Source organism: Ursus americanus, chromosome 6 (genome assembly GCF_024610735.1).
Source record: "Ursus americanus isolate L20-20 chromosome 6, mUrsAme1.1.p, whole genome shotgun sequence".
NCBI classification, from domain to species: domain Eukaryota; kingdom Metazoa; phylum Chordata; class Mammalia; order Carnivora; family Ursidae; genus Ursus; species Ursus americanus.
In genome coordinates this window covers 55,956,631-55,980,670 of record NC_142132.1, presented here as the reverse complement: position 1 = coordinate 55,980,670, position 24,040 = coordinate 55,956,631, and the positions used below count along the sequence as shown (strand labels likewise).

The 24,040-nt window shown below is 37.8% G+C and overlaps 1 protein-coding gene across 3 annotated transcripts in view; it reads right to left on the bottom strand.

Moving 5' to 3' along the window:
• The window catches only part of SLC25A16 (solute carrier family 25 member 16), a 39,370-nt gene that overhangs the window by 4,925 nt on the left and 10,405 nt on the right, over positions 1–24,040 (bottom strand). For 2 of the 3 annotated variants that reach the window (XM_087863071.1, XM_087863069.1), the window contains exons 3-7: positions 23,457–23,590; positions 22,477–22,540; positions 5,438–5,559; positions 5,024–5,090; positions 909–1,071 (exon numbers count right to left, since the gene is read on the bottom strand). In XM_087863071.1, coding sequence (XP_087719197.1) covers positions 909–1,071; positions 5,024–5,090; positions 5,438–5,559; positions 22,477–22,540; positions 23,457–23,590 — 550 coding nt within the window. The remainder of the gene's footprint in view (positions 1–908; positions 1,072–5,023; positions 5,091–5,437; positions 5,560–22,476; positions 22,541–23,456; positions 23,591–24,040) is intronic. The other variant, XM_087863070.1, reaches the window with a different exon arrangement.

The following is a 24,040-nucleotide window of genomic DNA, read 5'->3' as shown; positions in this document are numbered from 1 at the left end:
AATCCGGTGAACACCTTACGTTTCAGTACTTATCTTACTTTGACTTTTCTTTTCCATTGGATACTCTTTTTAGTCTTTGTGACACTACTACTTTCCTGTTTTTCAGGATACTCCTCAGTCACAGAAAGCTTTTCTTCTTGTTCCTGAAAAGTTCCTGCTTCTTAGTGCTCCAGCCTCTTTTGATCTCATCTTACTCAATCTCTCTTGGGCTGGGAAATTTTAGGAAGTCGCCTGTCCAATTACGATACAGTTAATACCTTTATCTACATTCCCACTACAACTTCTATTAATACATAATTCCATTGTATTGCCACTGTCTTAATAAGAATATATGCTTTCCGAGGCAATAACTTTGTTTTTCCTTCAGCAAAAGTCCCAAAGCCTAGTGCACTGCCTGGCACAAAGGAGGCCTTCAAGATTTAGTGCAAGAGAAGTGCCTCCTTACACACACACACACACACACACACACACACACACACACACTGGCTCAAATTTCAGAAACTCATAAAGGCAAATTCATGAGAAAATATGAATGAAGACCATACTTAGTAATTCTTTCCAGCTTGCTTTCTTTTTTTCTTTCATTTAAAAAAAATTTTTTTAAAGATATTATTTTTAAGTGATCTCTACACCCAATGTAGGGCTTACCAGGCGCCCCTCTTTCTTTCTTTTTAATGAATCCACAGGAATTTGGATGGGTTCAAGCTAATTTGGTCAATTTGGCACCTGATTATTTATAATATGCTTAAAGTGCTACATCTGGAAAAATGTATTAGATTACTGCTTATATTTTGCAAGGGATCCTGTGTTTTAATAATCTAGTAGAAAAAATAAAATGATTAACTAACGCTGAAAATCAAGATCGAGAAACTGCAATTTGATTGAATCAAGTTGATGAAGAAACTTACGATATTGTCTGTGCTATTGCTCCAGCAACACCACCACAAAGTAAGTTTATGTGGGTTTTCAAAACTAAGACATTAGGATTGTCTGATGAAGGTCTGCCAAGAAGGGTGGGAGCATGGGAAAGCCCAACACTCTTTAAGGTACCAAAAGTAAAAAATGAAACACCTGAAAAACAAAATATAGATTCACCACAATGCTTAACATTACATGAGCCATGAAGACACCATTCTTCATAATAAACAATTAACTCAACGAATAAACTATACATTCCCTGATTTCTGATGTTTGGCTTATTCTCTAAGAAAAAGGTTTAATTAATATTTATAAATAACCTAAAGATGACAAAATAACCACCTATAAAAATTATAGCTGTGGTTTTCATACACTAATATATATTGCAGTGCAGTAGGTGGGCATAAATGCCACCTTACATATTAATAGAATTAAGTAGTTTCCCAAGGTTTCACATGAGTAAAAGTTAAATTCATGATTAATAATTACAAGTAAATATGACAACTTACAGTCACAAAAACAATGATGGTGATAAGATAAAGACTAAAACTTCAGAAGTGACAAAGAATTGTTATTTTAACTCAGTGTCTAATTTCGTCTTCAAGGAAGAGTTGTGACCATGAGAGAAATGCTCATATTGGATCACAAGACATGTGAAATCTAATAAATATTAAATTATCAATAACATGCAGTTGGTGCTTGCTGAACATTTATATGATTTTATAACAGACCCATTAACAAAATCAAGAATTGAATTCAAGCAATCCTATCAACTGAATATTACTCAAGATAACTTGATATCTACTAAATTTTAAAAGATATTTAAAATATACTTCATGCTTATCAAGAAATGAGCACTAACAAAAATTCAGTGTAGGAGAATACCTCAATATATGCATTTATTCTTTACACAAAATTCTTATTATAGCATTTTGAATTGATGGTATACAATTTTAGAATATTCATATACTTTTATATTTGAGAAATCTATTTTAAAGGCTTAATCTAAAATCTGAAAAAGCTCACAGCGAGGAAATTCATAGCAAATTAAATGTAAGCTGAAAAAATTAGAAGTACCTAAATGATGTGGAATAGTATTCAGTGAAATATGATACAACTAATAAAAATGACATTTGTGGAGAGTATTTAAACATATGAAAAATGTTTGGGAAATGGGGAAAAATGAAGAAACAAAATTATGCTATAATTAGGTTAAAATACATTTTAAAAACAAAAAACCTAGAGAAGAAAATAGAGCAAAAAATTATGGAGTTCTATTTCCAACATAACAGCAATCTACGTATACTGAATGACTTTGTCATTGCTGTTGGACTTGCAAAAAGGATAAAAAGGTCTCCAAGAACCCCAGCACCACAGCCTTCCAAAAATATAAGCTGGAGCCCACTTGAGAGTTGTCGGCCCATGAGAGAGGTGAAGTGACGCTGTATAATGAAGCCAACAGCAGAAAGCTTATTGAGATGGATCTTGCAACTGGGTTTGCAGAAGATGGAATCACTGGGTCTAAAACTTGGAGATTAAGATCAAGTAATGGGCTCATAATTAAAGACCACCAACTACAGAAGGGGGCAAATAAATTTATACACTTACAAAACAGTGGGTAAGCATTCAGAAAAATAAGCAAAAAAGACAGAAATTTTTAAAAACATAAAAAGAAAAGCCATAGGTAGAAATCAAATAGCAAGGTATAGAAACAAGTACAAACGTATCAATAATCACAACTATTAGGTGGGCTAATTGGCAATTAAGGATTTTACAGATCAGATTTTCAAAAATACCCAGATACATAATGATTGCAAAAGAAATACCTAAAACATAAAGACATGAAAAAGTAGAAAATAAAAAAAAGAAAAAAGATATGGCAAATATTAATTTAGATCTGTCCAAAAACTAATTATGAGTTAAGGGGAGGGGGTGGGGATTTGAACAATGATAATATACTAGATGATATTAAGAATTTTTTTAAGTTCATAATGGTATATGGTTATGCTTTAAAAAAAATATAGAGAGGAGCTGAATACTGAAATACTGTAGATGAAATAAAATAGATTTGCTTTAAAACAATTTGGGATGAGAGTGGAGGAAGTATTTAGGGGCACAGATGAAACAAGACTGGTAGTGAGTTGATCATTGTTGAAGGTAGGTGCTAGGTGCGTGGTGGCTTATTATACTATTGTCTACTTTTGAATATGTTTGAAAATTTCCACATTTTAAGTAAAAACAATAAAATAATAAACTCATGGGATACAGCTGAAGCAGGATTTAGGGGGAAAAAGCCTACATTAGAGAAAAAACCCCAAAGGTTGAAAAATGAATGAGGTAAGCATCCAACTGAAGAATAAACCTGAAGAGAGAGATACTTAGGAAATGAACAAGAGTCAATGAAATGGAAAATAAAAGTAGACTAGAGAAGAAAACAAAAGCCAAAACTGATTTGTTGCAAAATCTAATAACTGATAAAACAAATAAAAATGAAAAAAGAGGCATGACAATAGAACAGATGTAAAAAAAATAAGAAGAAATAAGGGAAATCTTTTGCCATGAAAACTAATACTAAAGGGTCAAGTTCAAAATGGTAAAAAAAAAAAAGGTATGAATTACCAAAAATGGTTCACAAAAGATAGAAAACCTACAACCATTTAAGAAATTAAACCAGTATTGAAAAATCATCCACAATGAAAACTTTCAAGAAACTTTCAAGAAATTCTAGTCATCTTATAGAGATTATTCCTGAAGATGGAAAATGAGGAAATTCTCAACTCATTTATGAGACCTATATAACCTTGATACCCAAACCACAGGATATTACAAAAGAAAATTACAAGCTAATCTCATTTAGGAATATAGATGTAAAACTTCTAAAAACAATTAACAAACTTAATTCAACAGGATATAAAAAGGTCATTAAGTCATAACCAATTTGGGTTGATCTTAGAACATCTATTAATGTCATTCATCATATTAATAGATTAAAGGAGAAAACTGTATGATCACCTCCGTAAATGCAGGAAAGGGTGTCTGATAAAATTCAACATCAATTCACATAAAAATTCTTACCAAAACTTCCTTAACGCCATACATGAACATTATGCTAAGTGAAGAAGTATTACAAACAGTCCCTTTAAAATCATTAAGGAGCCAAAATGCCCAGTATCAGCACTTCTATTCACTGCTGCACTGTAGGTCCTTAGCTATTACAGTAAGCTAAGATAAACATAAATAAATAAGGAAATAAGGATTAGAATGGAAATAAGAAAAATATTATTTGTACAGGATACGAATTTCCCACACAGAAACCCCAAAGCATCTGTAAGTAATATGGTGGCTGGCTAACAAGTAGGATAATGGCTAGCTATCAGATCATATCAAATTATATCAAACAATAAACTGAAACATAATTTTCTAAAAGACATGACAGCTTATATGGATTCTACAAATACATCCAACAAAAATGTCTAAGAACCGTATAAAATTTCATTCAAAATCCCAACAAGGGTTTTTGTGCAATATCAAAAACTGATTCTAAAATGTCCATGGAATAGAATATCTATAGCTCTTACATTCCTTAAAAAAAAAAGTATAAGGTAAAGGGACTTGTCCTACCAAATATAAAGATTCATAAAACTGCACTCTATTATTATTTTTATTATTTTTAGAAGTACCACCACAGATCACTAGGGAGAGGAGGGGCTGTTTAATAAATGGTCCTGGGTCAAATGGTTATCCTTAAGGAAGAAAAAAATAAATCCATGGGGTGCCTGGGTGGCACAGCGGTTAAGCGCCTGCCTTTGGCTCAGGGCGTGATCCCAGCGTTGTGGGATCGAGCCCCACATCAGGCTCCTCCACTATGAGCCTGCTTCTTCCTCTCCCACTCCCCCTGCTTGTGTTCCCTCTCTCGCTGGCTATCTCTGTCAAATAAATAAATAAAATCTTTTAAAAAAATCTTAAAAAAATCTTTAAAAAAAATCTTAAAAAAAAAGAAAAAATAAATCCAGATGGAATAGGGGCTTGAATACAAAATGCTAAAATTTAAAAATCATTCTTAGACAAGAATAAAAGATCAAGATTCTGCCAAATTTGGAAATACCTGCATATGGAGCCATCCCTAATATAGTGGGCATCAGGCCTCTGTAAAATCCAAGGAAACCGCCTTCCTTTTGAATGAAAAGTATAAGTGAGGTTACATTGTGCTTATTATGAAAATATCAAAAAACAAAAGCATATATTACACGGAAAAAATTATTCTGGAACCCACCCTGAAACACTGATGTGTCATAATCATTATTAATATCAATAACCATAAATAAGAGGTTAAATAACACTCAAAATATTTTTCTAAATATAAAAGGACACATCATAGGGGCACCTCACTGGCTCAGTCAGTACAGCTTGTGACTTTTTGATCTTGGGGTCAAAAGTTCAAGCCCCATGTTGAGCATAGAGCTTACATTTAAAAAAGGGGGGGTGCACAATATAGATGAGAAAAGTAAATGTGAAATACCTTTGCATAAATTGTTTTGAATGCATGAATAATTCCTGTATAAGTGTGTTCCCCTTTCACCTGGAATGCTAGACGTACTCTCACCATGTCAAGAGGGTAAGTACAGATAACTGCGGTCATACCTGAAAAAAAAGTAGATACTGAAATGTAAAAGCAGATATATATATGTAATCTTTCCTATCATTAGTAGTGCTCTCAAATTGTAGCAATGCAATAGAAAATATTACTGACAGAATTATATCATAATATCATCAGCTGAAAAACAACCTTGTAAGCAAAGGGTGAGTTTGTAAAATCTTTTCAAATTCTTCCCACTGTGAAGTTATATTATTAACACAGAAATAGTACAGTATAGATGAATCATGAACTCTATCTCTTGTCTATTCCCATGTAAGATACCAGAAAGAAAAAAACTATCTCTTGTTAAGCAAGATATTTGACTTTTTATTTACTCTCTGATCCTAAAATGAAGAGATGCTTTACTTAACAAAGGAATTCTATTTTTTTAAGATTTTATTTATTTGAGAGAGAGAGAGAGAGAGAGAAAGCACATGAGCAGGGGGAAAGGGAGAGGAAGAAGCAGACTCCCCGTTGAGCAGGAAGCCCAAAGCAGGGCTCAATCCCAGGACCCTGGGATCATGACCTGAGCCAAAGGCAGACACTTACTTAACCAACTAAACCACCCAGGTGCCTCTTCGAATTCTTATAAAAATAAAATAAAGGCATTTTTTTAAACTTCAAAGCATGGACCGTTATTTTCTTTTTCGTATTTTGGTAGATTTGTTGTTGATGAAACATAATAAAAATATAAATGCTCATAGTCATAAAAACATTTTGTTTTAGAAATAAAAATCTGATAAGCAAGTTGAGTATTAAGTCCTAGATTTTCATCAAGATATAATTTTCAAATTGTATAAATTATCCAGCTGAGCTATTTTTTAATTAAATCATCTATTTTTAAGTTTTACCTACTCTTAATTTTAATTCCAGTATAGTTAACATACAGTGTTACTTTCAGGTGTACAATATAGTGATTCAACAATTCTATACATTACTCAGTGCTCATCAAGTTAAGTGTACTCCTAATCCCCTTTACCTATTTCACCCATCCCCCATCCATCTCCACTCTGGAAACCATCTGTTTGTTCCCTATTGTCAACTCTGGTTTTTGTTTTGGACTTGCTGGGGTTTTTTTGGGGGGGGGGGTCTTCTCCCCCTTTGTTCTTAAATTCCACATATAAGTGGAATCATTTGGTATTTTTCTCTGACTTATTTGGCTTACCATTAGATTCTCTAGCTCCATCTATGTTGTTGCAAATGGCAAGATTTCATTCTTTTTTTACAGCTGAATAATATTCCTGTGTGTGTGTGTGTGTGTGTGTGTGTGTGTATCTCCCATCTTCTTTATCCATTCATCTACTGATGGACACTTGGGCTGCTTCCTTAATTTGGTTATCGTAAATAATGCTGCAATATACACAGGGATGGGTATGTCCTTTGGAATTAATGTTTTCGTATTCTTTGGGTAAATACACAGTAGTGGACTTACTGGATCATATGGTAATTCTATTTTTAATTTTTTGAGGAACGTCCATACTGTCTTCCACAGTGACTGTCTGCCACCAGTTTACATTCCCACAAACAGTGCACAAGGGTTCCTGTATCTCCACATCCTTGCCAATACCTGTTTCCTGAGTTATTTTATTGTGCTTTTGATTTTCATGTCCCTGATGATGAGTGATGCTGAGCATCTTCTCATGTGTCCGTTGACCATCTGTATGTCTTCTTTGGAGAAATGTCTGTTCATGTCTTCTGTCCATTTTTTAATTGGATTATTTGGGTTTTTTTGTGTTCGGTTGTATCAGTTTTTTATATATTTTGGATACTAACCCTTTATTGGATATATCATTTGCAAAGATCTTCTCCCATTCAGTAAGCTGTCTTTCAGTTTTATTGATATTTACTATATAGAGCTTTTAATTTATTATTTTTTTATTTAAAAATTTTTTTGAAGATCTTATTTATTTTAGAGAGAGAGAGAGAGAGAGACAGCACGAGTGGGGTGAAGAAGAGAGGGAGAAGCAGACTCCCTGCTAAGCAGGGAGCCCAAGGTGGGACTTGATCCTGGGACTCCGGAATCATGACCTGAGCTGAAGAAAGACACTTAACCAACTGAGCCACCCAGGCGTCATATTATTATTATTTTAAAAGATTTTATGTATTTGAGAGAGAGAGAGAGAGAGCACAAGCAGGGGGAGGAGCAGAGGGACAAGCAGACTCCCTGCTGACTGGGGAACCTGATGAGGGGCTTGATTCCAGGACTCTGAGATCATGACCAGAGCTGAAGTCAGACACTTAACTGACTGAGCCACCCAGGCACCCCTATTTATTATTATCATTATTATTTTAAAGATACTACTTACTTATTTGACACAGAGAGAGATAGCACAAGCAGGGGAGTGGCAGGTAGAGGCAGAGGGAGAAGCAGACTCCCTGCTAAGCAGGGAGCCTGATGCATGACTCAATCCTGGGACTCCGGGATCACGACCCAAGCCGAAGGCAGATGCCTTACTAACTAAGCCATCCAGACGATCCACCCTACTTATTATTATTTTTTAAAGGTTTTGTTTATCCATTTGACAGAGAGAGAGGCAGCAAGAGAGGAACACAAGCAGGAGGAGAGAGAGAGGGAGAAGCAGGCTTCCCACTGAGCAGGGAACCCGATGTGGGGCTTGATCCCACAACCCTGGGATCAGGACATAAGCCAAAGGCAGGTGCTTAACGGACTGAGCCACCCAGGCGCCCCTGATGTACCTTAATTAATTAAAACAATACTCTTAGACATTTAGGTTGTCTAACCTAATTTGCTATATGCTCCATTATTTGCTATATGATATTGTAATAGCGAAAAATGCTTTGGTCAATGACCTTATAACTAAATATTTTTGTGCAGCATTTCCATTACAGATAAGTTCCTAAAATAGAATTATTAGGTCAAAGAGTAAGACTTTTAATAGAAATTGTCTTCCAGAAAGACTGTGTCGATTTGTAATGTCAGCCATTAGAATAAAAATCCCATTTTCCTGTCTTCTCAGAAGTATTAGATAATTATTAGACAATTAGAATATTCAATTATTGGATAATTTTCCCAACATTTAATGGACAAAAAGCATCCTCTCTGTTATTTTGGGTTGTTTCTTATGTGACTTTTCTGTTCCCCCTTTTCTTTCTTTCTTTATTATTATTATTTTTTTTTTTGGTAGTTTTGTAACTTCGACACTCAGCTGTCAGTTCTCATCCACATTGATTGTACAGATTTTTGAAAGTGGTGCCAGATTTTTGAAAATGGTTACCTATTTTGTACCAACACATATAGCTTCATTGATGAATCTTCATCCTCATTACATTTTTCTTCTTGATTTTTTAAAAATTTATTTATTTGAGAGAGAGAGAACACAAGCAGGGAGAGCAGTAGGAAGAGGGAGAAGCAGGCTTCTTACTGAGCAGGGAACCTGATGTGGGGCTTGATCCCAGGACCCTGGGATCATGACCTAAGCTGAAGGCAGACACTTAACCGACTGAGCTACCCAGGCGCCCCTCATTATGTTTTCTGAACAACCTCACATGGATATGTTATGAGGGACATTCCTAATTCCTTTGGCCCAGACAGTTTTGTTGAGTCTAATGTCAATGTGCACATCTAGAGTTCCCATCTCCTTCAGGGCAAATTTCTGCATCTCTTTGAGTATATGAGGCACATGCTTCTTGAAGCCCACTCCATAGATATACTTGTGAATGGTAAGGGTGTGTTTTCTTTCTTTCTTTTTTTTTTTTTTTAAGATTTTATTTTATTTATTTGACAGAGAGAGAGACAGCCAGTGACAGAGGGAACGCAAGCAGGGGGAGTGGGAGAGGAAGAAGCAGGCTCCCAGCGGAGGAGCCTAAGGCGGGGCTCGATCCCAGAACGTTGGGGATCACGCCCTGAGCCGAAGGCAGTCGCTTAACGACTGAGCCACCCAGGCGCCCCTGTGTTTTCTGATCACTCTCTTGTGTTCAGCAAAACAGCCTTTCACCACCCTTCTCTGCAGAGCCATTCTGGGCCCAGGTTGGAAAGGAAGAGTGCAAGGTATTATCTTGACTTCCTTTTTCTATGAAAGCTTTTTTTTTCCTTAAGATTTTTAAATTTTTTTATCTTTTTGATTTTATTTATTTGACAGAGAGAGTGCGCTAGCATAAGTGGGGAGAGCAGGAGAGGGAGAATCAGGCTTCCCATTGAGCAGGGAGCCCAATGTGGAACCCAATCCCAGGACCCCAGGATCCTGACCTGAGCTGAAGGTAGATGCTTAATCACTGAGCCACCCAGGCGCCCCTAAGATTTTTTCTAAAAGATTTTATTTATTTATTTGTGCAGTTCCCCAGACCTCCTTTCTACGTACTAGATGGGATGCTGCCCAATGCATGAATTGTTAAAAAAGCCAATTTGGGGTGCTTGGGTGGCTCAGTCGTTAAGTGTCTGCCTTCGGCTCAGGGCATGATCCCAGGGTTCTCGGATCGAGCCCCGCATCGGGCTCCCTGCTCTGCTGGGAGCCTGCTTCTTCCTCTCCCACTCCCCCTGCTTGTGTTACCTCTCTTGCTGGCTGTCTCTCTCTCTCTGTCAAATAAATAAAATAAAATCTTTAAAAAAAAGAAAGAAAAAGCCAATTTGATCCTCAAATTTTCTCAGTTGAATTTTGTTACACAAGGATATAAAAATCACCAAGTTTTATTGTTTTTCAATACTCCTGAAAACAACTTAATGACTTCAATGTAATTTTAAACCTTGGAATATAAGCAGAGGAGTCTTAATAATTTTGCACTCTGAAATCTTGAAAACAAATTAGTGACTTTAAATGTTTATTTATTTTTTGGAATGAAGGGGAGGTAAATAATATTCTTCTGATAATCATATTTTTACCCTTCACTCCAAGTATAAAACTATGAAGCCCTCTACAGGGCTAGATGTAGACTTCTACAAACCCTAACTACGGAAAAAGATTATTATGTCTTGCATTGTTCAAACTAAAAATAATATCACACCATAAGATAAGTTTGAGGATATCCAACTAAGTTCTAATTTTCCTCACAATGACTACATTAATGCTTAAGCATGGATGTAGTCTACCTGCCAAGTAATCCGGCACTGGCATTATTTTCTTGGTTTGAACTTTTCTAATTTCAGCTAATTTATTTTTTTTTAACTATTTATTTTTTTTTAAAGATTTTATTAATTTATTTAACAGAGATAGAGACAGCCAGCGAGAGAGGGAACACAAGCAGGGGGAGTGGGAGAGGAAGAAGCAGGCTCATAGCGGAGGAGCCCGATGTGGGGCTCGATCCCATAACACCGGGATCACGCCCTGAGCTGAAGGCAGACGCTTAACGACTGCACCACCCAGGCGCCCCTGAACTATTTATTTTTGACTTATGATCAAAACTGATCAAATGGTCAAAAGAACTTAAGAGTATGAACTCTAGAGTGAGCCTGAGTTCAAATTAGATTCTACCACTAACTAGCTGTGTGACCTTGAGCAAGTTATTTAAACTGGGTGTCAGCTTCAGAATCTATAAAATGGACATCACCATAAGTCATTACCCAAATTAGGGTTTTATGAAGCTTAAGTGAGTTAATATATGTAAATAAATGCTTAAAATAATTCCCAACATATACTAAATATTGTATCTAAATGTTAGCTATTATTTTCCCAGTCTTTTTCAAGCTATTCATTTTTTGACCCTTTCTTTTGTGAACCAAATCATTTGTCTCCTCTTTTTATCCAAATTCTTCCAATCTGAATCTCTTCCGGCACATCAAGAATTCAAATGAAAAGAAAAAAAAAATCAAAAAGAAAAAAAGTAAAAAAACAATCAGAGGATTATTGGAGAGGAATATGTAACAAATGGGAACTTAGCTTGACTGCTAGTAATCAGACTGACATATATATCAGTCATCCATATGGTGACTAGAATTTTCAATTCATAAACCTAGTGTCTCCCATTTTGGCCTTTTTTCTTTTCTTCTTCTTCTTTTTTTTAAAGATTTTATTTGTCAGAGAGAGAAAGTGAGCACAAGCAGGGGGAGCAGCAGGCAGAGGGTTAAGCAGGCTCCCTGCTGAGCAAGGAGCCCAATGTGGGACTTGATACCATGACTCTGGGATCACGACCTGAGCTGAAGTCAGACACTTAACCAACTGAGCCACGCAGGTGTCCCTGGCCTTTTTTCTATACTCACATATCTTCCTTACTATTTTAATTAGCACTGCTTTATAGAGAGGCCAAAAAAGTCCTCCAAGTGCAATTAAGGGAAATCAGAAACTACCTACCTCAAATAGTGGTGGTGATAGTTTTCTTCTTCCCCCATTTTACAACCACAATCTGATACAGAAAGTAGTGTATCTTCACCTACCAGGAAGCAACAAGACTCAATCAAGTTGAGATGTGCCTGCAATTTTTGTGTATGTGCAAACTTCTCTTTTCCTCCCTTAGTCAAGAAACCAGGGACTTAATGATGAATCCAAGCTGACTGAGACAGGTTTTTTTCCCCTAAGTTCTGACCCTCTTATCGTCTCCATAGTATAGAATCCAGGAATTGTGGTAACCTAAGAACATACTTTAATCAGCAATTAGATTTTGCCGATTTGCAAAGCTTCAAAGAGATCAACATTACCTCATAATTACTGTATAAAATTTAAAAAATCCTATGATTGCAAATTACATTTGTAACCACAATACCGAAGACAGATAATTTTTGGTCACTAAAACTTAAGAGATCATATTCTGAAAGTACAGCAAATACGAATTTTTTATTCTGCTCCAGCAAGAAGCCTAAAGAACTTCTTAACAAAGGAACTAACACTACAAGTCGGAATCAGTAGAGGAAGATGAAAACGGACTTCAACCACCTCCATTTTGACCTCAGTCTGTACTTTCTAATTGCTTAAGTTCCTCTTTCCAGCTTTTCTCTTAACTTAGGCAAAAGACCAAGTGGGCGGGATGCCTGGGTGGCTCAGGTGGTTAAGCGTCTGCCTTAGGCTCAGGTCATGATTCCTGGAATTGAGTCCCGCATTGGGCACCTTGCTCAGCGGGGAGGCTGCTTTTCTCCCCCTGCTTGTGTACTGTCTTGCACTCTCTGACACATACGTTTAAAAAAAAAAAAAAAAAAGACCAAGTGCACAAAGCATCCTGTGAGCATCCCTCAAGCAATAACAACTGCCCTGAGCAAGCAAGACCCTGTGGGATTGACCTCACAACAATCATCGACCTGACCTTTACTGCCCACCTGCATGTAACCACCGACCTTTGTCCCACATTTTCCTTATATCAACCTAGAAGTATTTTCAGCCCTTCAAGACAGTCTTTGAGACATTAGCCACTGTATTCCGGGTAATGGCTCACAGAAAATAAATTCCTTTCTTGTTTTACCACCATCCCCCTCTCTACCTTTGGATTTTATTAACAGCAAGTGGCCGAACCTGGTCTGTCTGGGAACCCCGAAGCCAGGCGCTCTTGCACCCCTGAGCCCCAGGTACAATTCTGACGAGCCAGTCAGAAGCTATCCTTGTGATTTATGCACCCCCCTCAGGATTCCTCAATATAGAGCAGTTAGCCGTGGGAGTACCCCAGGGCTCCCTGTTTGTTTCCCAAGCTAATGGCTGTGATAGGCCGGAGTCAGCCACCTGTGGCTAGTCCACTCCAGACAGAGAGCTGCTGACACCTGCTTCATTTCACAGACTTTCTTTATCGCTTGCCCAGAACTGGCACCGACTGCCTTAACCACATTTGGTGAAACAGAGAAACAAATTAGAAGTAGCAGGTCCTAGAAATTTGGCTCCTGGTAAGTTCCCCCTGATAAATGCATATGGACCCTGTACTTCTCTACCTGCTTTTGGGATGGGTCTTTACCAACGCTGCTATTGGGTTCTTTTGAACTATTTATCAGGTTTTCATAAACTATTTGTTCAGGTTTGCATAGGTTGGAGTTGTGGCAGGGGCCACTGAAATTTGTGAAGGTACTGACGGAAAAAGGAACGATGAGAGGTAAACTGGAAGCCAGGGTACACATCTGGCAGAATCCCTATTGGAATTTGTATGTATGTGAGTGTATGTACAAGATGGGAAGTACTATTTCTACACCCTTTCAAAGCCCCCTAGGGAGAATATTGGCTGACTGGTCTACTTATAGTTATAAACCTATGACTGAGAAGAAAATGATATGGTAATACCACCTGGGCTATGTATATGTTAAGCTCAGAGGAAAGATGGCCACTGAATGGCTCTCTTGAATTCCTTCCTTCCATTCAGTTGCCTACAAATAGGGGGTTTTGGTTTGGCTCTCTTAACTTGTCTAGGAAGCCATCTGGTTCAGCTGGTCAAGTGCTGACTTTCGGGGAGAAACAAAAACTGAAGCCATATGCTTCAGTCAGTGAAACCCCCGACATTTGGGGAAGAATGAATACTAACAGAGGTACTCTTGGTTTCATTTAGTTATCATTTTGTTTCTTCTGTGTTCTTTCTGAACTTTTACCTAGGAAGACAGGGAATACTCCTTCTGTTCCCAAAGAAAGTCCATCAGGACATATTTTGAATAAATGGTACAGAGGGCTGAAAAACAACCAGAGAAAAAAGCCTGGTTTGCAAGAAGAAAAGACAGGAGACAGAGATAAAGGAATGTTAGTCCAAACTTTTAATCTGTCTCTGGCCTTGCCAGTGGCTCCCTTGCACCTCTGCCTCTGCCTCTCTCTCCTTCAGCTCCCACACTACCACTGGCCAGCTCCTGTCCCACCCTCGGTCCCTCCAACCCATGGGCTCCTGCTCTTCCTACCCCTGCTATCAAGGAGCAAAACGTATCCCAAGCTGTTTGGCTACCTCCTTATGAGGATCAAACTGAAGCACCTCCAAAATCAACATGAAGGGGCCCAGAGGTTCCCCTGGACTTAAACCACCCACTTCAGATTTCCCCACAGGAGCCCCAGGTAAAATTGACAGTGGGGAACAAATTAATTGATTTTTTAGGGGATGTGCAACATATTCAGTATCAAAGCTAACTCAAGAGAGTTGGTTTAATTAAAATAGACATGTCTTTAGAGTTACCAGCATTAAATATAAACCTTTATTCCACCAAGGTTTACTAAAAGGCCAAATAAATTCATGTTATCTCTGTTGCAATTTGTCAGGGAAAAGATGAATTAAAATGATGGTCAATTTTGTCTCAAAATTTTCATGGGTAATTATTAAGAGCAAGTAGGTTGAATAAATAAAATGGTACAAGGAACAGGAATACACTTTGTGGAGGGAAAAGAGCGTAATTTTGTCCTACAATGAAACTGTCCTAGAAGAGACTAATAGATTTCTCTTATTTAGAGAGAGAAAGCTTACAGCTAAATCTGAATGTAAAAAGAAAGTTATAGGTTTGTGAAGGGGAATCTTTGGAAAAGAATTTTATGCATGTTCAGGACTAAGACTGGAATGAATGAGTTTCTTTGTTTTTTTGGCAGGGGGTGGGGGAGGGAAGGTGCAGTGGGGAAGAGGGAGAAAGAGAATCTCAAGCTAGCTCCTTGTCCAACACAGAGCCGGATATAGGGCTAGATTCACAACTCTGAGATCATCACCTGAAATCAAGAGTCAGAAGCTTAACCAACTGAGCCACCCAGGCACCCCTAGTCTTCTGTTATTTATAGTTACTGTTCTGATGCTCTTGAAAATGTGTTTCATCTTCAAGGAGATTAATGAAAAGGGGTTTTTGACAAATGCGACATCTTCAAAATCATAAAACTAAACTGGTAAGAACTTCCGGAACTAGGGGCGCCTGGGTGGCACAGCGGTTAAGCGTCTGCCTTCGGCTCAGGGCGTGATCCCGGTGTTGTGGGATCGAGCCCCACATCAGGCTCCTCTGCTATGAGCCTGCTTCTTCCTCTCCCACTCCCCTTGCTTGTGTTCCCTCTCTTGCTGGCTGTCTCTATCACTGTTGAATAAATAAATAAAATCTTAAAAAAAAAAAAAAAAAAAAGAACTTCCGGAACTAAAGGAAAAGCTGCGTTCAATCAGAACAAGAATTAGTAACGTGGGACTAAATGAATTGAGAAAGATCATTGTAGTTTTTATGACTCTTCTTTGAAATATTGCTGGTTCTAATGTTTGCTCTTCCAGATTTAAGCAGCAAACTTTTTCTCTCTAGATATCTATGGCTTACAGAAATATGACAAAATATTTCTTTGTGAACAAATTGAAACATTTATCTTTATTGCCTACCTGAACCCTCCAAAATTCAGAAGCTTTCAGTGAATATTCTTTCTTTAATGGCAATTTTAATTATTTGCATAAGTTCAATAAGAATCTGTTCTCCTTGTAACAGGACACCACTGGAAACATTGGTTACTTTGCCAACACTTTGACTGGAAGGTCATATTTAGAGAAAGGCATGCATAGACTCAGATATGACGAGACAGCTTTAAAGACCTAAGGTTGACTTTATGGAGCCAGTAGAGCCCCTTGGAAATGCTGGCCTGACATCTTGCTAACAGAGTTCCCAGCAATCTTACCAGGGGAGTAAGGAATGTCATTACCTGGCAAATGCAGGAATCTCAGGATATCTGGGCAACCTTGAGAAGAGGAATTCCCCTAAATTTACAGGTATTGTAAGCAAATCTGATGGCAAGAATTTGGCTTAGCTTCTGGCCTTGCAAGGCTATTAAAAGTTCAGTCTAAAATTCCTTATAGGAAAAAAAAAAGTTCCTTATAGGGGCGCCTGGCTGGCTCAATTAGAATAGCATGCAACTCTTGATCTCAGGGTTGTGAGTTCAAGCCCCACACTGGGTGTAGAGACTACATAAATAAGTAAATAAATAAACAACCTATAATATATATATAATAAAATTCCTATACAAAGTTTCAGCAAAGCAGATTTAAAAGAACTAATATGGTCACAATCACTGTTCCTGCTGTGCTTATGTGAATAATTAAGCCAAGTTTGTTAAAACTGGACCTGTTTTACAAACAAATTGGTCTTCGTTTGGCTATCTTTGATGGAAATGAGGGTGATTTTAAAGAGAAAAATTATGTTTCAATAACACACCTTTGAGGATGTTACACTCCAGGTCTGGTTAACTGTCCTTGAATGGTGGTCATTTGCCTAAGCTAGACATTTTGAGGTATACATCAGAGAAATTGCCACAATAACCCATGTATAGACAATCTTCATGCCTGTTACTCTGTGGGAATAAAAAAAGGACCCCATGGGCATAGGATTATTCATACAGCTGGACAATGGGATGGACTCCTCAAAGACTGTGTAACTCAATTATCACCTTGACCAACTCTGTATGACTGGGATGGCAAAACTGCTCCTTAAAAGCCAGAGCAGGGGCACCTAGGTGGCACAGTAGGTTAAGCATCCAACTCTGCTTTCAGCTCAGGTCATGATCTCAGAGTCATGAGATCAAGCCCCACATCAGGTCTGTCCTCAGCATGGAGACTGCTTGGGATTCTCTCTCCCTCGCCCTCTGCTGCTCATGCTCTCTCTCTAAAATAAATAAATAAATCTTTAAAAAATAATATATATAAAATAAAAGCCAGAGAATACCCTACTCCATGGGGTTAGCTATGGACTTATGGAAACAGTGGATGGCCCCACCTTCATTATGACTGGATTGGACAACGCACTCAGGGATGCCCCTATCTCCTGGGAGGAGGCATATCCCACTTGCCAGCAATTCCTCATTATGAGGATATTGTTAAAGCTAGACATCAGGCAAAGAGGGCTTTTTGGTGATTTTATCCCTTAGCCATATTTGTCCCAGGAGTCACCTCTATTGATATAGAATTGTAAGCAGAAGCTTTAGCCAAGCATAAAGCAGCCTTAAACAAACCTGGCACAGAGTTACCCTCCTAAATGATGAAACCACATAGATTCAAAAAAGTAGTCCTCTAAGGGGCGCCTGGGCAGCTCAGTCAGTTAAGCATCTGCCTTCAGCTCAGGTCATGATCTCAGGATCCTGGGATCAAGCCCCAGGTCAAGCTCCCCGCTCAGTGGGAAGTCTGCTTATCCCTCTCCCTCTGCCCCCCCCCACCACTCAAGTGCACGAGCGTGCGCTCTCTCACTCTCTCTCTCAAATAAATAAATAAAATCTTCTTAAAAAATTGTTTAAAAAAAATAATAAAGTGGTCCTCCAAAACTGAATGGCCCTCAATATCTTGACTGCAGTTCAAGGAGGGACCTGTGCTTTCATTAAAAGAGTGTATATATTCCAAATTACTTGAAAAACATAACTAAAGCCGGGACACCTGGGTGGCTCAGTGGGTTAAGCGTCTGCTTTCGGCTCAGGTCAAGATCCCAGAGTTCTCGGACCAAGTCCCACATTTGGCTCCTTGCTCAACACGGAACCTGGTTCTCCCTCTGCCTGCCGCTCCCCTGCTTGTGCTCTCTCTCTCTGACAAATAAATAAATAAAATCTTTTTTAAAAAAGTAACTAAAGCCAAGAAAGATTTGAACAAACAGATCACTGCTGTAGATACCCTAGCTCTAGGTCCTCTTAGCAGTTGGCTAAATTTGATTCCTCCCAAATGGAAATACACCCTGCTAAGCATTGCTATATTTCTTATTGCTTTTCTTTTTGGTTGTTAAAATTTGACTTTTTGTATTTGTCAAACAGGAGCCTGCGCCATTTGCACAAGCTTAGAGATACTTTTACTGTTTATTTCAGGAGAGACTTAAGAAATGAAGCTCTCCTACTCTGTCAAAGTCATCCATTCCAAAATCCCTACATTGTCCCCCATCACTAGGAAACAGCGACAGAAGAAATGACTGTCATCTCTTTTTCCTTCCACAGAAAAGGAATGGGGTTTTGATAGTGGGGATCTGAAAAGAGGACTTCAACTACTTCCATTTTGACCTCAGTTTGTACTTTCTCATTGGTTAAGTTCTCCCTTCCAATTTATTTCTTAACTCAGGCAAAAGATGCAGCAAGCAAAGCATCCCATGATGGGCCCTCAAACAATGACAACTGCCCTGACACCAGTTTGACCCAGTGTGACTGATGTCAAGACAACTCCTGACCTGACCTTTACCACCCACCTGCCGTGTACCTACTGACCTTTGTCCCACATTTTCCTTATATCAACCTAGAAGTATTTTCAGCACTTTGGAGACAGTCTTTGAGACTTTGTCCATCGTCTTCTGGGTGATGGCCTCACTGAAATAAATTCCTTTCTTGTTTCACCACCACCTGGTCTCTGCCTTTGGATTTTATCAGTGGCCAAACCTGGTCTGAGACCCACAGAGCCAGGTGCTCTTGAACTCCTGCATCCCAGTTACAAAGAGAGGAATAGATATTAGAAATTGGATAATACAGGATCAAAACAAAGGAGCATACCCAGACCCTCATCAATTAATCTCCTTCCTCTCTAACTTCTCAATGAATATGGAAGGAGATTTCAGTTTTCAGAGATGGCTTCCCTCTTAGCTCACTACCTTCCTTCCCATCTGAGGCTACCATAGTAGGAGCAGCATCCGGACTTCGCGTACACATCCAAAGAGATAAAAGTCTAATGAAAACAATGCACGGATTCGAAATGAATACTTTAGACAGAGGAAACGCTCCATGCATCATAGATAGAAAAGATAAGCCACGAAGTTAAAGAAATTGGTCTAGAGTAGATGTCCAAGAAAGTTCAATTCTACTGTATCCTCTAATTTGGAACTACAATACTGCTTCAAGCCTGATGATTAAATATCAGTTGTAAATAACTAACAACCTATCGTTATGTGCAACCTCTGAATCTTAGACAGATATCTAGGGAGAAATAATTCAACTATGACATTCGGGAGCCACATTTGCAGTCATTATTATCCAAAAGCAGTAACCATGTGTCACTGCGGATACCTTTAATAGAACAGTCTCCTGTGGAAATCACATGTTTCAGTAACTGCATGATGTTAAATCAAAGAGCCAAAGGGCCAGAGAGCAGAGGTCCGAACATCATTTCCATTCCATACGCAAATCAGGCCTCAAATTTATTAACTAAAGAAAGTAAGTTCTGAAATCAAGGGTTGTACTACCAGCTTAGAAGAGTATTTTCTCCAAAAATATAGGAAGCTTGTTGCTTCTGGATTCTGGATAAGGGCTCAAGGAGGAATAGCATTCCCTTTTAAATATTAAAGTATCTGGGAGCGCCTGGGAGGCTCAGTTGTTAAGCATCTGCCTTCGGCTCAGGGCGTGATCCCAGCGTTCTGGGATCAAGCCCCGCATCAGGCTGCTTCACTAGGAGCCTGCTTCTTCCTCTCCCACACCCCCTGCTTGCGTTCCCTCTCTCACTGGCTGTCTCTCTCTCTGTCAAAAAAATAAATAAAATCTTTAAAAAAAAAATTAAAATATCTGGGAAATGTGCCTCCAAGTCTCTTTGAGATTCTCAAAAGAACAGTGTGCAACCTGTTCTAATAACCACAACCTGTTCTGATAATAATCTAATAACGGCACCGTACAGCCATTCTCACTACTGACATCCAGCCTCTGTCCTGATCGGTTGCTACACATGCTATACTGATTGTTAAATATTTTGAACATTGCCTTTATTTAAACTAAAACTGTCCCTGTGTTACAAATGAGACAGAAAGAGGAATAAGGAATTCAGGCGGCTGGTTCAAGAGCATGTAACAAGTCACCGGCATGAAGATTTAATAACATCCTCTAATATTTAAGGAGGACCTCAGATCTTTTTAAGATTTTATTTTAAAAAATAAAGATTTTATTTATTTCTTTAAGAGACAGTGAGAGTGAGAGAGCGCAAGCAGGGGGAGAGGCAGAGGGAGCAGCAGAAGTAGTCTCTCCCCTGAGTGGGGAGCCACAGGCAGGGCTCTATCCCAGGAACCGGAGATCAAGATCTGAGCCGAGGGGCGCCTGGGTGGCACAGCGGTTAAGCATCTGCCTTCGGCTCAGGGCATGATCCCAGCGTTGCGGGATCGAGCCCCACATCAGGCTCCTCCGCTTCTTCGTCTCCCACTCCCCCTGCTTGTGTTCCCTCTCTCGCTGGCTGTCTCTGTCTCTGTCGAATAAATAAATAAAATCTTAAAAAAAAAAAAAAAAAAAAGATCTGAGCCGAAGGTAGATGCTTAAGTGACTGAGCCACCCGGGCACCCCAGGAAGACCTCAGATCTTTCAGAATATTTTCATAACAATTCTTTGACCTTCAGAACAACTCAGAAAGAGAGGGAGTTGGGCAAACACAAGCTCCACTTTAACAAATGGGAGAGTGAATTATGGAAGGTTTAAATGATCTGCCCATGCCCATGGTCAATGTAATGTAATGGACGTCAGCCAGGATCCAGGAAGTGTTCTGTACATTTGACCTCCCAGCCTTGAGCCAAAACACCAAACTGGAGCAGTCCAGAGAAGGCAGCAAGCAGAACTCAGCTTGTCACTTCTAGTTTCTCTTTCCTCTTTTTTCTCTTCTCTTTATCTGGTCACTCTTAGTTCCATAAGAACTGGCAGAGCAAGACTGATTTTAAACAATTGAAACATACAGAAGGAAAGAAGATCTTTCTTAAATACAAATCTTGATTCTCAGTCCCTAGTTTTTCCCTTTTCTGGTTGACTGAGGTTCCACATGTACTAGATTGTAGTTGTAGGATGAGGGAAAATGATGAAGTTCAAAAAAGCTTTAAAATAAGCTCTGTTGAAATGATTGTGAATAACACACCATTTTTTATCTTGGCAAATATAAAAATTTCCAAACTTACACTCAAAGGCTACCACGGGTACAGGAGCAAAGATACCTGATACAAATAAAATTAACTAGAACATTCATTTCACCTATTTACAATCATAGAAAAATGTAAATTGTAATTACTTAAACATGGTAATAAAAATAGAATCACTGAATAATGGAAGCACTAGTCTTATGTGTCATTACAAACTTTTTCTCTAAAAATTAAAATTTATAATTAAAGTTCCTTTTGGTTATTATTGTTTTCTAATATATACTGAAAACTTGGTGTTAACATGTCTTTCATTTCAGAAAAATGAAACTAGAAATACCGTTTGAATGAATAATGCTATTCAATAATCAAATGCCGAGAAAAGGAAATAACACAAAGTCTTCAGGATTTAACTCATATTCATAATCCAACTTAATCTTTCCTACAACCTTCAAAGAAAGAATTTTGATCAGTTGAATTTACAAGACAGAAAACTTAAAAAGTGATGTACAAAATCATAAATTTTAAAATTTAGGGGTCGCCTGGATGGCTCAGTTGGCTAAGCATCTGCCTTCGGCTGGGGTCATGATCCCAGAGTCCTGGGATAGAGCCCCACATTGGGCTTCTTGTTCAGCAGGGAGTCTGCTTCTCTCTCTCCCTTTGCCCCTTCTCCTGCTTGTGCTCCCTCTCTCTCTCAAATCTTTTTAAAAATTTTTATAATTTAGAATCTTATTAAAATTTCTCTTCCATAAAATGAAGATAATCATAGCATTTTCCACATAGTGTTTTTCTGTGGACTACGTGTTAAGTGCCTGAAGATTACATGTCATGATAAATAAATATTTCCAGAAGTAGAATTGTCAAAGGGAACGTACGGTGTTCACACAGTTGTACATTTAGACTATTCCTTACCTTTTCTTACTATAAAATACATTTTTTGAGTTGGGGTAGTAATGATTTCTTACATAATTGAGTGTAGGAAGATGATAAATGTGTGCTACTTAATCAAATGTCACAAATATTACCTAAGCCAAATTAAGTATTTTAGTAGAAAATTAATTTGTCAGAAATAAAATACACCCGGGCGCCTGGGTGGCTCAGTTGTTTAAGTGTCTGCCTTCGGCTCAGGTCATGTTTCCAGGGTTCTGGGATTGAGTTCTACCTGGACTCCTGCTCAGCGAGAAGTCTGCTTCTGCTTCTCCCTCTCCCTCTCCCCCTCCCCCCTCTCGTGCGCTCTCTCTCTCATTCTCGCACTCTCTCTCAAATAAATAAATATTTAAAAAATAAATAAATAAAATACACCCACTCCTCTTACCTGCCATGGATCCAGCCATTAATCTGTGCACATGACCGGAAACTCCCAGCTTTGTAGTAATCAACTAGAAATCAAAAACATCAAATTAAATGGAATATTTTTAAATACTTCTCATTTCACTGTTTCATAATGAAGACACTTCAAAAAAGAGTTACAGGACTAGTGAGAAGAAAATTAATGTTAAACGTGAGTGAAACAAGCGCAACTGTATAAAAGTGAGCAGCGTTATAGCACAGAGTGAGCAAATCAGGTATTTCCTCTGTCGCCTTCTGTTCTAGCTCTGCATTTTTATAATCTTAACTTAGAATTACCAAATATACTATGTTGCACATTGACGACCACGTATACTTAAAGAGTACAAATAAAATGCTACTACAGACAATGAAGTCTTGATATACTGATGGCATCGATTCTGACTGATGAGCTTAGAATGTTGTTCCCATTCTACTGCTTACATTTCTTTTTAAGATACCCTATGAAATTTAACATCCATTTTCTGTGTTAAGATGTTTGAGAGGATAAACTTTCAGTCCAACAGAGAAGAGAAAGTCAATCAATGAGTAGGATGGGAAAAGTTGTTAACTGATAGCATTACTCAAAAACAGACTTTCATCATATGATCTCACTATTTTATTTAGTAAGAAAATCCAAAGTCACAACGTTCCTTTCCTACAACTGAGAAACAAAAAGCACAATAAAAAGCTATTAATATTTTATAGATTTATTATTATCTACTTGAAGTATATTCTGGCTCTTCTTCATAAGTGTGTTCATAAACAATTTGCTCAAAAATGACAATTCTAGAATAGATAACTCCAAAAACAAGTTATATTTAAAAATTTAAACTACCACAAGGCTTTTTCCTTCAAAAAGGCATTACTTTACCCATTCATCCAAAGTAACTTTAAAGGCCAAAGCAAATGCCTTGTCAACTAAGTATGATATTCAAAGACACAAAAAGAAAATAGAAGTTCAAGTACCGTTTTATAATGCTCAAATGCCATAAACTGGATTGCACCATAGGGAAAGATTCGAATCATCATTGCACCATTCCCTTTATATAATCCAAGGTATCCCTCCTTTTGGGGAACAGCACGCAATGCAGAAAATACTCCTATTTTTAGAAAAATGTTTAGAAGAAAAATACTATTAAAAGAGAAAACTATCTAAATTCAAATTTTCTTCACAATCACAGAATCATTCATGATGTAATTTTGCCTGAGCAATTAAATGAATAGTAATTTATGTTTAGCAGTTAAATCTACTTAAAATACATAAGTCCGAATTATACAAACATATCTCATGTAAAAATATAAAACACATTTTAGCAAAAACATAAAAAAACCCAGCCATACATTTTAGTAAATTTTATTTATAATTATCACAAATTATATTAACTTACAGCAATCTAAGAAATGTTAACAGAAATACACTCAAGGACCAGATACTGTACTTCCCAGACTGACCCAGATACACATGTGGCTTGTTTACATAAGGAAATTACTAAATAAAAGAAACAAGTTTTATTTATTTTTTTCAAGATTTTATTTATTTATTTGAGAGA